The 12,522-nt window shown below is 40.7% G+C and overlaps 1 protein-coding gene and 1 pseudogene across 5 annotated transcripts in view; one reads left to right on the top strand and one right to left on the bottom strand.

Moving 5' to 3' along the window:
- The window catches only part of LOC102959166 (ankyrin repeat domain-containing protein 62-like), a 114,548-nt gene that overhangs the window by 63,962 nt on the left and 38,064 nt on the right, over positions 1-12,522 (top strand). For all 5 annotated transcript variants that reach the window (XM_042977118.1, XM_042977117.1, XM_042977119.1 and 2 more), the window contains one exon: positions 10,527-10,740. In XM_042977118.1, the coding sequence (XP_042833052.1) occupies positions 10,527-10,740 (214 nt within the window). The remainder of the gene's footprint in view (positions 1-10,526; positions 10,741-12,522) is intronic.
- LOC122236228 lies at positions 4,168-6,854 on the bottom strand (annotated as a pseudogene).

Raw genomic sequence — 12,522 nt, 5'->3', positions numbered from 1 at the left:
TGTGACCTGTTTTGTAGAATGTTCCACGTGTACTCGAGAAGAATGTGTATTCTGCTGCTGTTGGATGAAAAATTCTGAATAGATCTGTCAAATCCATCTGGTCCAGTGTATCCTTCAAAGCCTTTGTTTCTTTCTTGATTTTCTGCCTAGATGATCTGTCCATTGTTGTAAGGGAGTATTAAAGTCACCTACAATTTCCATATGATTATCAATAAGATTGCTTATGTTTGTGATTAATCGATTTATATATTTGTGGGGTCTCAAGTTGGGGCCACCAACATTTACAATTGTTAGCTCTTCTTGATGGATAGATCCCTCAACTATGACATATTGCCCTTCTTCATCTCTTGTTAGAGTCTGTAGTTTGAAATCTCATTTGTCTCATCTAAGTATGGCTACTCCAGCTTTCTTTTGACTTCCAGTAGCATAATACATGGTACTCCATTCCCTAACCTTCAATCTAATGGTGTCCTCATGTCTAAAATAAGTCTCTTGGGGCGCCTGGGTGGCTCAGTCGGTTAAGCGTCCGACTTCAGCTCAGGTCACGATCTCGCGGTCCGTGAGTTCGAGCCCCGCGTCGGGCTCTGGGCTGATGGCTCAGAGCCTGGAGCCTGTTTCCGGTTCTGTGTCTCCCTCTCTCTCTGCCCCTCGCCCGTTCATGCTCTGTCTCTCTCTGTCTCAAAAATAAACATTTTTAAAAAATTAAAAAAAATAAATAAAATAAAATAAAATAAGTCTCTTGTAGACAGCATATAGATGGATTTTGTTGCTGTTGTTGTTGTTGTTGTTTTAATCCATTCTGATACCCTGTGTGTTTTGATAGGGGCATTTAGTCCATTCACATTCAGAGTGATTATTTAAAGATATGGATTTAGTGTCATTGTGTTGTCTGTAGGTTTCATGCTTGTGGTGATGTTTCTGGTCCTTTGTAGACTTGGCAACATTCCATTCACGTAGTCTTCCTGCGGATCTCCTGCAGGGCTGGTTTAGTGGTCATGAGCCCTTTTAGTGTTTTTCTGGGAAAGCTCATCTCTCCTATTCTGAATGACAGCCTTGCTGGAGAAAGGATTCTTAGCTGCATATTTTCCTATTCAGCACATGGACTTTCTCCTACCATCCCCTCCTGGCCTGCCAAGTTTCAGTGGACAGGTCTGCTACTACCCATATGTGTCTACCCTTGTATGTTAAGGCCCGTTTGTCCCTTGCTGCTTTCAGAATTCTCTCTTTCTCTTTGTAACTTGCCAGTTTCACTATGATATGCTGTGGAGAAGACCTATTCCTGTTGAATCTGAAGGGAGTTGTCTGTGCCTGCTGGATTTGGATGTCTGCTTCCTTCTCCAGATTAAGGAAGTTGTCACCTATAGTTTGTTCAAGTAAACCTTCTGCCCTTTTCTCTCTCTCTTATGCTGGAACTTTGATGATATGGATATTATTACATTTCATTGAATCACTTAGTTTTCTAATACTCCCCTCATGGTCTAATATTTTCTTATCACCCTTTTTCTTGGCTTCATCATTTTCCATAATTTCATCCTCTATGTCACTTATTCTCCCCTCTGTTTCCTCCATCCTTGCCATTACTGCATCTAGTTTATTTTGCATCTTATTTCCAATATTTCTTAATTGTTGTGACTATTTCTTAGTTCCTTGATCCCTGCAGCAATAGATTCTCTGCTGTCTTCTATGCTTTTTTGTAAACTCAGCTGTTAATCTTACAACTATTATTCTAAATTCTTGAACCAATATATTTATTGTCTATATCTGTTTTGAGCAGTTCTCTAGCTGTCATTTCTTCCTGGAGTTTCTTTTGATGAGAATTCTTCCATTTCATCAGTGTTCAGTACTTTATGTGTTTTCCTACTTGTCATGTGTCCTGCACCTGAAAGCACTACTATTTTAAAAAGGGGTCATACACTGTCCAGGGCCTGGCCCTTCAACAGGTATTTTTGGAGTGTGTTTCATACTCTCTGTTGTTGTGACTCTGGTTGCTTTATTTCCCTACTCCTATTGGTGGGTTGGCCATTCCACTAGGTGTGCTTAGATTTCTTCATAATGTAACCTTGGAAAAGAATTTAAAGAGGGGGGGGGCGGTGGTGATGGAAGATGTCTTATCCCATACAAAGGGAGAAATGACAGGGGCAAGGGAAAAGAGAAGAAGACAAAAAATTGACCAGGCAGAGAATCAGAGAAACTATACAACTTAATCCAAGGAGGGAAGAGAGAGACACACAAACACACACACACAGAGAGAGAGAGAGAGAGAGAGAGAGAGAGAGAGAGAGAAAGAGAGAGAAAAGTAAAGAAGAAGGAGATACAGAAGAGGTGCAGAAAATATAGATTAAAAATCTCCATGACCTGGCAAGTTGTCCCCCTGGGCCCCTGGAGATGTTTATGTCACTCTGTAGCCCGGATTCCTATATTTCCACATCTTCTTGCCTCACTGCTGTGTTTGAGGGATGCGGTAATTTCACGTCCCCCTACTTCTCTGTCATGCTGACTCACCCCCTCTTTAATGTAGTGTTAGATTTGATTTGTGGATGGTTTCTTCAGAAATTTTACTCCCATGTTTATGACAGAATTTTCTTTCTTATAGTATCTTTGTCTAGTTTTGGTTTCAGGTAATGCTAGCATTATAGAATGAGGGGAGAAATATTTCTCCCCTCCATTTTTGGGGGAGACTTTGTGTAGAATAGATGACATCTGTTCCTAAAATGTTGGTTGAATTTACCAGAGTAGCCACGTGGCCCTGGAATTGTTTTGTGTGGAAAGATCTTTAACTAAGACTTTAGTTTCTTTTATAGTTATAGAGTTAGTTAGCTAATCTATTCTTTTTTTTCCTTTATTCTATTTTTTATTTCATTTCATTTCATTTCATTTTACTTTATTTTATTTTTAAGCAATCTTTATACCCAACATGGGGCTTGAACTCACAATCCAGAGATCAAGAGTCACATGCTCTACCAACTGAGCCAGCCAGGTACCCCTTATTCTTGATTGAGCTTTGCTAATTTCTGTCTTCCACGGGATTTACCCACTGCATCTGAGTTGTCGAATTAATTATATAAAGTTCATAATATTACTTTGTTATTTTTTTAGTATCTGTGAATCTCTAGTAATGGTACATTACTAATTTCTCATATATTGTTAATATTTCCTTTGTTTCTCTTCATTTCAGGATCAGTCTTGGTAGAAATTTATCCCTTTTTTCACCTCCTGAAAGCATTTAGTTTCATCGGTTATTCTCTATCATTTTTCTGCTTTCTTTCATGTGATTTTGTCTTTGAGTTTTATTAGTTCCTTTTGTCTGCTTGGTTGGCTTTAATTTGTTTTCTTTTTCTAGTTTCTAAAGGTGGAACCAACAGACCTCTCTTCTTCCTCATCCTCTTCTTCTTCTTCCTCTTCTTCCTCTCCTTCTTCCTCCCTCCCCTCCTTCTTCGTCCCCCTCCCATTCTTCTTCTTCTTCTTCTTCTTCTTCTTCTTCTTCTTCTTTCTTCTCCTTCTTCTTGCAGATGCTGTAGAAATCTATTGGAGTTATGTTACCAAAATTTTTCTCAATTGTGAAAAATTAAATTCAGTTCTTCAACCTTTAGAAAGAAAGAAGAAGAAAATCTCTTCACTAAAATACAGCATGAAAATCAGGTATCTGCTGGCCACATGGTGGCCATTTCACACAATTTTTAAGACAGGTAACTAAATACCAAGTTATTTCCTTTCAGGCCAGCCACAAAACTTTAAGGAATAGACCCTAGACGTATATGTACATGACAGAGCAGGCTCCTGTTTGAGCCAGGCAGTTTTAGTATCATTTCCAGGGCTTAGCAATCTATGGCCCATGGAATGAATGTGGCTTGGCCTGTTTGTGTATGGCCCTGAGCCAAGAAAAGTTTTCAGACTTTTTAAAGGGTTGTAAACAAAGCAAAAACAAAGGACTATGTGACAAATGTACATGGTCTACAAAGCCTAAAATATTTACAGTTTGGCCTTTCACAGAAAAAGCTTGCAGACCCTTCATTTATACCAATGTTGTACAGAATTCAGATGGTGCGATTCCACTTCTGAGATAATGTTCCTTTATTCCGACCCAGAATGTAGCAACATCCTACAAAGTTGATCCTCTGATGTCATGTGTTAGAATTCCTTTTCTCTTTTTTCTTCATCTTCACATCATTAAAGTTCATCCTTATCTCTCTTTCCATGAGTGTGGAGATTTTTCAGTTTTTCATATATTAAGGCAGCGATCGCTTTTGCATCTCTGGCATCTATTTGCTCTCCCCAAATGTTTCTCTTTGCTTTTGCGTAGGGATAACATTTAACAGTCGGATAGGCTCTGATGCCAGCTTTCTGGCATGTTTGAGCGTAAGCCTGACAGTCAACTTTTCTAGCTTTCACTTTTCCTTTCATCATCCTAGCCAAGAGCTCAAACTCGGGAGCAAAATTTTGGCAAGGTCCACACCAAGGAGCATAGAATTCAATCCCCCGGTGATTTTTCCCTTGCATAACTTTTTCATCGAAATTCTGAGGCATTAGATCTGTGGATGCTTGAGGTAGAAATCCTAGACGCCAAGTCTCTCTTCTAACCATTGTAACTGTGATACTTAAAAGCTTTATTTGGTTTGGGGGGAAAAATCTTATCTCAGGGTATCCCTGAACATTTTCTTGGGCACAAAAAGAACGATACTGTTGGCAGTCTATACTGCCCACAGTAACTGTCCAGTTAGTGTCCGGGCCATTCTTTTCCATTGTGGCATTAGGCCTTGACATGGATGACACCATGGGGAGTAGAAGTCAACCATCCAGACTTCATCATGTTTTCTTTGTTTAACTAGTTCATTGGAAGTGGTGGGCGTCAGGGAGATCACTGAAGGAGTCCTAAGATCCTCTATGAATTCCAAGATCTGTTGTTCAGCAGAGTGATGTCTTTCATATTCATGAACCTTGGATTGGTTCAATACCACTGTTGTTGGATCCGCCTGAATGCTTTATGTGTTACAGGGTCCCTCGTGAACCGTACAATCTAGTGTACCAAACGTAAGCTGACCACACAGATGCTTTGAGGCTTTTTGTAACTCTGGCAATAAAGCTCGACATGGTGGACAACATGGCACAAACAAATCAACAAGCCACGGTTCCTTGTCATCGGCAGGAAAAATTTGAGGTCCAGGCGTGGCAACATGAGAATTACCACTTTCTTTGGCAAAGGCCAGTATATCATATAGAATCTTCTTTCCGTGATGAATTTCATATTCTTTGCTTCCTTGTCCTTTAAATACTGCTAGACATGGCTGAAATACAGAGAGATTACTACAGATGTCTGGTGCAGAGGCACAGTCAGCCTTGCCAACTTGAATATGTTCACTTTGGAGTAGAGTTTTGAGTTTCTTCAACTCAGGATCACTTGAATTTTCATGTTTTCCAAAACTAAACAATAAGAGCCACCAATGACGAGCCAATCGACCCGTTAGTGTATTTGCCGAAAGCAGTTCAAAATCTGGAAGACGATGCACGATTTCCAAATATATTTCTCTAGCATCCAATGAATTAAGGAACAAAACGCTGCTTTTCTCTCTGTTATTTAATGTGGCGCCAGGAGGAAAATAGGCAGTAATACTTGTCATAATACCAAACTTTTACACAGTTTGTCCTGGGTGGCACAGTCCATCCGTCCTACATTAACAACACTATCCAACATGCCCCTGAGCCTGAGTCGTGTCTATGAAGTTAAACAATCTCCTCCTTTGCAACAAAAAATGATCAGCCGACCAATGCCAGCAGCAAAAGCAGTTTCTATGGAGTGAACAAAATTTCCTGTCCATAATTCCGTCACTGTGCTTCTAACACGCTGCATGGCTAAACTCACCAAACTTTCCTTTGATCTGTCACCGTGATATTTCACTGTGGCCATTCCAGACCTGAAAGGGAAGAGGCTGGGAGATCCGTTGACTCCTTTCATTCGGCAAAGCAGTCTATCATCACCACAGTTAACAGCACCAATTCGAAGTAATCCATCTACTTCTGTAGCACAGTCTCTCCATGTGGGAGCTAATTCATGGCAGTGTGAACATCCTGGGGAGTAAAAGTTCACAAACCACAGTTCTCCAGAATTAACAGCAGCCTCCACTTCTCTTCTATCCAATGTTCTGCTTTCAGGATCATCGTCATAAATACCAAAGTCATAACAACCATAATCCCAGCTTTCATACGGGCCATTTTCTGGATTATCTGTAAGTCCCTTTTCTCCATATTTGTCATACTTTTCCCACAGATCTTCATCTTTGAGTACCTCATATGCTCTATTTATTTTTGAAAAATCACTCCGTACTTTAGGGTTATTCATTTGTTTGTTTGGTTGATTTATTTATTTATTTATTATTTTTTTAATGTTTATTTACTTTTGAGAGAGGCAGAGACGGAATGCAAGTGGGTTGGGGCAGAGAGAGACGGAGACACAGAATCCAAAGCAGGCCCCTGGCTCCAAGGCATCAGCACAGAGCAGGACGCGGGGCTCCAACCCACGACCTGTGAGATCATGACCCGAGTGAGCAGGAGGTGGACGCTCTGATTGAGCCACCCAGGCGCCCCCGGTTATTTGTGGTTTTTTTTTTCTTTTTTTAATCAGGATGTAGCTTCAATGCCAATTTCATGAAAGCTTGTCTTATTTCTCTACTGCTTGCAGTGCTGGATACTCCAAGTAAACTGTAAAAATCCCAATCTGTGCCCACTAAAATGTCCATATACACTATTAGGAACCAGAATGACCCTTTTCAGGTCCCGGACGTAGTCATTTTTGTTGAACCAGACTCCCATTCTTTCTCTTATACAAGTTCTGATGGAAGTGAACATTCAGATATACAGCTGGTTCCAGCTGAGAGAATATGCAGGTTTGAGAACTTGTGTTTACGTTACTCCAAGAGCGAATCAAGCATCATGAAATTTTCTCCCAAAGTGTCAATCTGTGTAGGGTCAGTAATCTGCACTTCCTCAGATCACAAAAGATATCAAAATACTTTGAGAAATCTAACCTTCTTAACATTCTGTTTCTCCTTTCTTCCTTTAATCCTAAATGTCGAAGTCTTCTCCTTGCCTGCAAATGGTCTCTGGCTCATTTCTAACTCCTTGTCATGCAACCAGAACATACCTTTGTAAAGTATAGCGGTGGAGAGTAACAAGTATTCAGACTAAAATAAACAACCCCAGGAAAACAGAGAACATCTTGTCCAATACCACCATGGGACAAGTGGTTCTCCTAGGGGTCCTTCGCGGCGTGGGCGTGGGCGTGGTGGACTTGATCTGCGCCAAGCCTCAGGGCCAGGTGGAAACTGCCGGTAAACGCAATAGGAAGGGTTCCTGGCTGCCATCAGCCCCGAATAGGATGTGGGGAGAGGGGAAGGACGGGGACATCCCATGAAAGAGACTATTAAGTGCTGCTGGTTGTGCGAAGTCTCTGGCAGGACTAGGGTAAAAAGAGCCTGAGTAACTGAGGCTTAAGTGAGAGAAACTGTGGCAAGAAGCTGGGAAACGAGGCCGGCTGGAAGAAGGGTGATGATGTAGGTAATCAGAAAAAGATGGGAGCTAGAACACAAAACCCATGGCAGGGGTGGAGAGGAAGGGAGGGGAGACAGGTGCACAGACATTGGGCTCTCCCTTCCAGAAGGGCCCATGCCTCTGCCACTGTCGCCGCCTGGGCTCCAGCAGAAGCGGGGAGGGTGGCGGGGGCGGGCGTTGGCGCTGGCGGGGTGGTGGGGGTGGGGAGTGGTGGGGGGGTGGCGGGGCCTGGTGGAGTGGGGGGCGGGGGGGTCCGTCCCCTGCCCACCTCAGGGTAGGGTGGTCGCCTCCTGCAGCTACTCCCCCACCTTCAATTCCGGGCAGGTGGCGCACCCCGCCCCCACCAGGCTGAAAGCCAGCTCTGTGGGCAGGTGAACAAAGTTCTAGCTCTCCAGCTGCCACAGGGGCAGGGTGGGGAGGGGCGCCTGGGAAGCAGCGGAGGAGCCACAAAGGCAGCAAGGAGCATCGCACTTCCCTCTTCTTTTTTAATGTATACATTCAGTGCCATCAGTCTTCATGTGAGTGCTACTAAAGCAGGACTCTACAAATTCTACTGTGGTTTCATTCTCATTCAGTTCAGAATCCTTTCTAATTTTGTTCTCTTTTCATTACTTCTTTGACCCAGGGGATATTTCGATGTGTTGTGTAGTTCGCAAATAGTTGAGTATTTTCCAGAGATATTTTTGTTCTTGATTTCTGATTTGATTGCTTTGTGGTCAGGGGACACACTTTTATGACTTCAGGCCTCTTCTTCCTTTTATTAAGATTTATTTTATGACCCAGAGTATAGTCTCTTTTGGAAAGTGTTCCATGGATCCTTGGGAAGAATTGTGGTGGTCAAGTCTACTGTGTCCTTGCTGATGTTGTGCCTATTGAAATATCAGACTATAATTGTGAATTGGCCTATTTCGCTTTTCAGTTCTATCAATTTTTGCTCCAGGTACTTTGAAGCTATTAACAGAGCCATGAACATTTAAGATTGCTATTCATTGACCCTTTTATGATTATACAATGACCTGTTGTTTATTGCTGGTAATAATTTTTTGTTTTGAAACTGTTTTGTCTGGTATTCATATAGCCACTCTAGCTCAGCCTTCTTTGGTCAAGTGTTAGTGTGCTATATCATATTTCTGCCTTTTGAACAAATTTCCGTCTTGACATTTTAAGTGCATTTTGTATAGGTAGCATATAGCTGAGTCTTCCTTTTTTATCCATTCTGACACTCTGCGTCTTAGTTGAGGCTTTTAGACCGTTTTCATTTGCTGTGGTTATTGATATAGTTGATTTGAATCTGTCATCATGCTGTTTGATTTGCATTTGTTTGATTTGAATCTGTCATCATGCTGTTTGAATGCATTTGCATTTGTCCTATCTGCTCCTTGTTCCTGTTCTCTTCTTTTTCCGCTTTCTTTTAATCGAGTCATTCTTATGATTCAGTTTTATCCATTTCTTATTTATTTATTTATTTATTTATTCACTTATTCACTTATTTATTTAGGTTTCCTAGCTAGAACTTTTCAGTTTTGCTATTGTGGTGGTTGGTTTAGGTTTTATAGTCTGTGGGTTAAACAACACAGTCTAGCTTCCATTAATGTTATACCACATCGTATATAGTTTAGGAAAATTACAAGAGTTGACTTCCATTTCTTCTTTCCTAGACAGATCCTTCCTGGGTTGGTGGGATTATCGTTTTCATGAGGTTTAGGAATATTTGGGCCATTTTTTTCCCTGTCCCTTTCCCCTGCCTCTTTGGGCAATTGTGTATTTCCCCCTTGAAGTTTTCTTCCAGGTTTCCAATGTTAAACTTCAGTCTTTTGTTTTGTGATGTCTAACATGTGTTTATTCCTGTCCATCGTATTGTTCATGTCTAACATAATTCACATCTCTGTAAGTGCTATTTGGTTTTTAAAACAGTAGCTTCTATGCCTCTAGTTATCTTTTCATGCTTTGTTTGGAGATATAGTTAGGTTACTTACAAACAGATGGATCCTTTAGTGTTGCTATTACGAATTATTGGATGAATCCAAAGAGGTGATCAGCCTAAAGCAAATTATGAGTTTTTCTATCCTAGCTAATGTGAATAGATACTGTCTCTAGTGCTGTGGGAGCACCAGGCAGTGTTTCCTCTATCTTTTCAGATTTTTTTCCCTTGATGACTTCCTTCCATGTATGCATTGGTTGTTACTCTGCTGAGTAGCCAAAGGGGACCCTCTGCAGATGTCCAGGGTTCTTTCTGTGTTCTGCTTTCTCCTCTCCTGGATGCTGACCTGTCATCTCTATGTGCCTTGAATTCACGAGACTCTCAGTTTCGTCACCTCGACTCAAGGAGTCTGGTGGAGTCTATTTAAATCATTTATGTCTCCTGGGTCGTAGCCTGAAAACTCTCTCAAGGCAGTGAGCTTGGGCATGTGTTAGGCTAACGTGTTTTGTTTTCAGGGATCATTGTCCTTCATTGTCTGAAGTTCTGTGTCTTGAAAATCATGTTAAGATTCTAATTTGTCTGTTTTGGTTTTGCCTGCTTCAGGTAGGAAGATCAATCAGTACGTGTTACTCCATGTCGGCCAGAAGCAGGTTACAGTGGAACTTCGGCACATGCTCTAGACTGTCGAGAGTGCTTGTCTTCCTCCTTTGCTTAATTGCCTCCTGCTCATCCTTCATTCCTCAGTATAGTTACCTCTTCTTCAGGGAAATCTATCTTTCTTGGGCCCAATCTGGATCAAGTTATGATCACAAAACTCTGTTTTCTAATAGGAACTATCTGAATTTAGACTTATCATTTGAGTTGTCTTTCTCCTTCACTAAACTTTAAGCTAATCGAGAACCAGGGGTCTTCTCTAGTGTATCTGTAGAGCTGACTATAATGTCTTCCATTGAAGGTATATATTTATTCAATGTGTGGATGAGTGAATTGAAGATGCACCGTCCTGTATATGCAAGAAGTACTCATATATTTTATTTCTGTTTCTGTTTCTCCTCTGATGCAGATTCTGCTGGCTTCTTAAATATCCAAAATATACTTGTTTCCTATGAAAGATTAAAGAAACGTAACAAAAATCACTGTAAACTACTTACCGGAAAAATTAAAAAAATGGAAAAAACGGTTAGTGCACTACAAAACGAGCTACGAGAAGCCAAAGACGTGATATCACGGTTAGAGCATCAAAAAGTGGAATGGGAACATGAAGTATGCAGTTTGAGGTATAGCATCTCGGTTTTAAAGAAATATTTGAACTCTTTACTTTTGTACGACAGATGTGTAGGGGCAGTTTTGTAACTGCAAACTTAACCTTATAGGATTTTCCAGGAAAGAAACCTTCTTTAGTGTTGTGAAGTGTGAGATTCTTGGAAATAACACAGCACGTTCTTAACAGTGAATACTTCTAATAATTTAATGTCTATTCCAAATCACAATTTTAATGGCCATGGAAAAGTCCACCATAGTCCAAGAAACATCATTATTTAACCGATTGAATTGTGCTTGTTTTTCATCTTTCTGTATTTTAATTAGTGCTGTCAAGAATGTCTTTTATATAAATCTGTTTCTGCATTTCTGGTTACTTGGAATAAATTCTTCAATGTAATATAATTTGGTTAAAGTATAAAAATTTTAAAAAAGGTCTTTGATCCATATTTTTAAATTGTTCTCAGGAAACCTTATATTAATTTCTGTACCTACCAACAGAGTATAAAATGGTCATTTTTCTCAAGACAGTAAAATTCCCGAAAATTGATTCCATTAGATTCTTAACATGCAGGGGTTAAAAGGTAAAGTGGAGGTGCCTGGGTGGCTCAGTTGGTTAAGCATCTGGCTTCGGCTCAGGTGATGATCTCGTGAGTTTGAGCCCAGCTTTGGGTGGGCTCAAGCCCTGCTTGGGGTGAGCACGAGCCCCACTTCGGGGGAGCCCCTCTTCTCTCTCTCTCTCTCTCTGTCTCTCCTTCGCTCTCTGCCCCTCGTGGGATTCTGTCTCTCTTTCTCTCTCTCTGCCCTCGTTCACTTGTGTCATCTCTCCCTCAAGAAAAAATTTAAACAAAGGAAAATGGGGGTGCCTGGGTGGCTCAGTCATTCAAGCGTCTGACTTTGGCTGAGGTCATGATCTCAGGGTTCGTGAGTTCGAGCCCCGCATTGAGCTCTCTGCTGTCAGTGCAGAGCCCACTTTGGATTTTCTGTCTCCCTCTCTCTCTCTCTCTCTCTGCCCCTCCTGTGTTTGCATGGGCTCTCCCTTTCTCTCTCAAAAATGAATAAACATTTTTAAAAAAAGTAATACGGAAAGTGATTACTGATAAGTTTTTCCAACATCTCTGTCATAAGTAGATAAAATTAATTCAAAAGTGTATGCTGAAAGCTCATATTACTCTCTATTGTTTACTTAATTGATATGTATCCTGTGTTGTTCTAGAAGGGATTTTTAAGTGATTCATAAAGTAGGTAATCATCAACAAGGTAAGTTGCAAGTGTTGGGAAGAAGAAACAAAATGTATAGGGCAACAGATATTAGACTTGCTAGCCTAGACTTGGATGACAGTAATCTGCATGGGTATGTTGTGTAAACAACATCTGCAGATGCTCTCTTACACTGCACATCGTTTTTGGAGGTACCTGTAATGTTTCGTCAAGTGGAAATTGTATTTCCAGTGAATTGATAAACTTGTTTATAAACAGCAACTTCTCTTTTTAATGAGTAACTGAATTATCTGTCCTGTGGAGGAATAATTATACCTGTGGGAAAAGGGGTAATTTTCAACTCTCACTTTCTTGAATAATTTCAAACTTCTTTCCTACAACATCTACCAGAGTTATTACTGACTAAAAGTAACTAAGTTGCATAATGCTTTGTCCTTGCTTCTTTCCAATGGTATATATGTTTTGGAAGAGATTGAAGTGACAAATTAAATCATGAGCCCTAGAAAGGAAAAAAAAAAACTTGAGAACATAGAAATTTCATTTGGACAGTAAGCCAACATATGTGGAACCAGATCATA

This window comes from Panthera tigris (assembly GCF_018350195.1).
Source record: "Panthera tigris isolate Pti1 chromosome D3 unlocalized genomic scaffold, P.tigris_Pti1_mat1.1 chrD3_random_Un_scaffold_51, whole genome shotgun sequence".
Lineage (NCBI taxonomy): Eukaryota > Metazoa > Chordata > Mammalia > Carnivora > Felidae > Panthera > Panthera tigris.
This window is presented reverse-complemented; position numbering and strand designations above follow the sequence as displayed.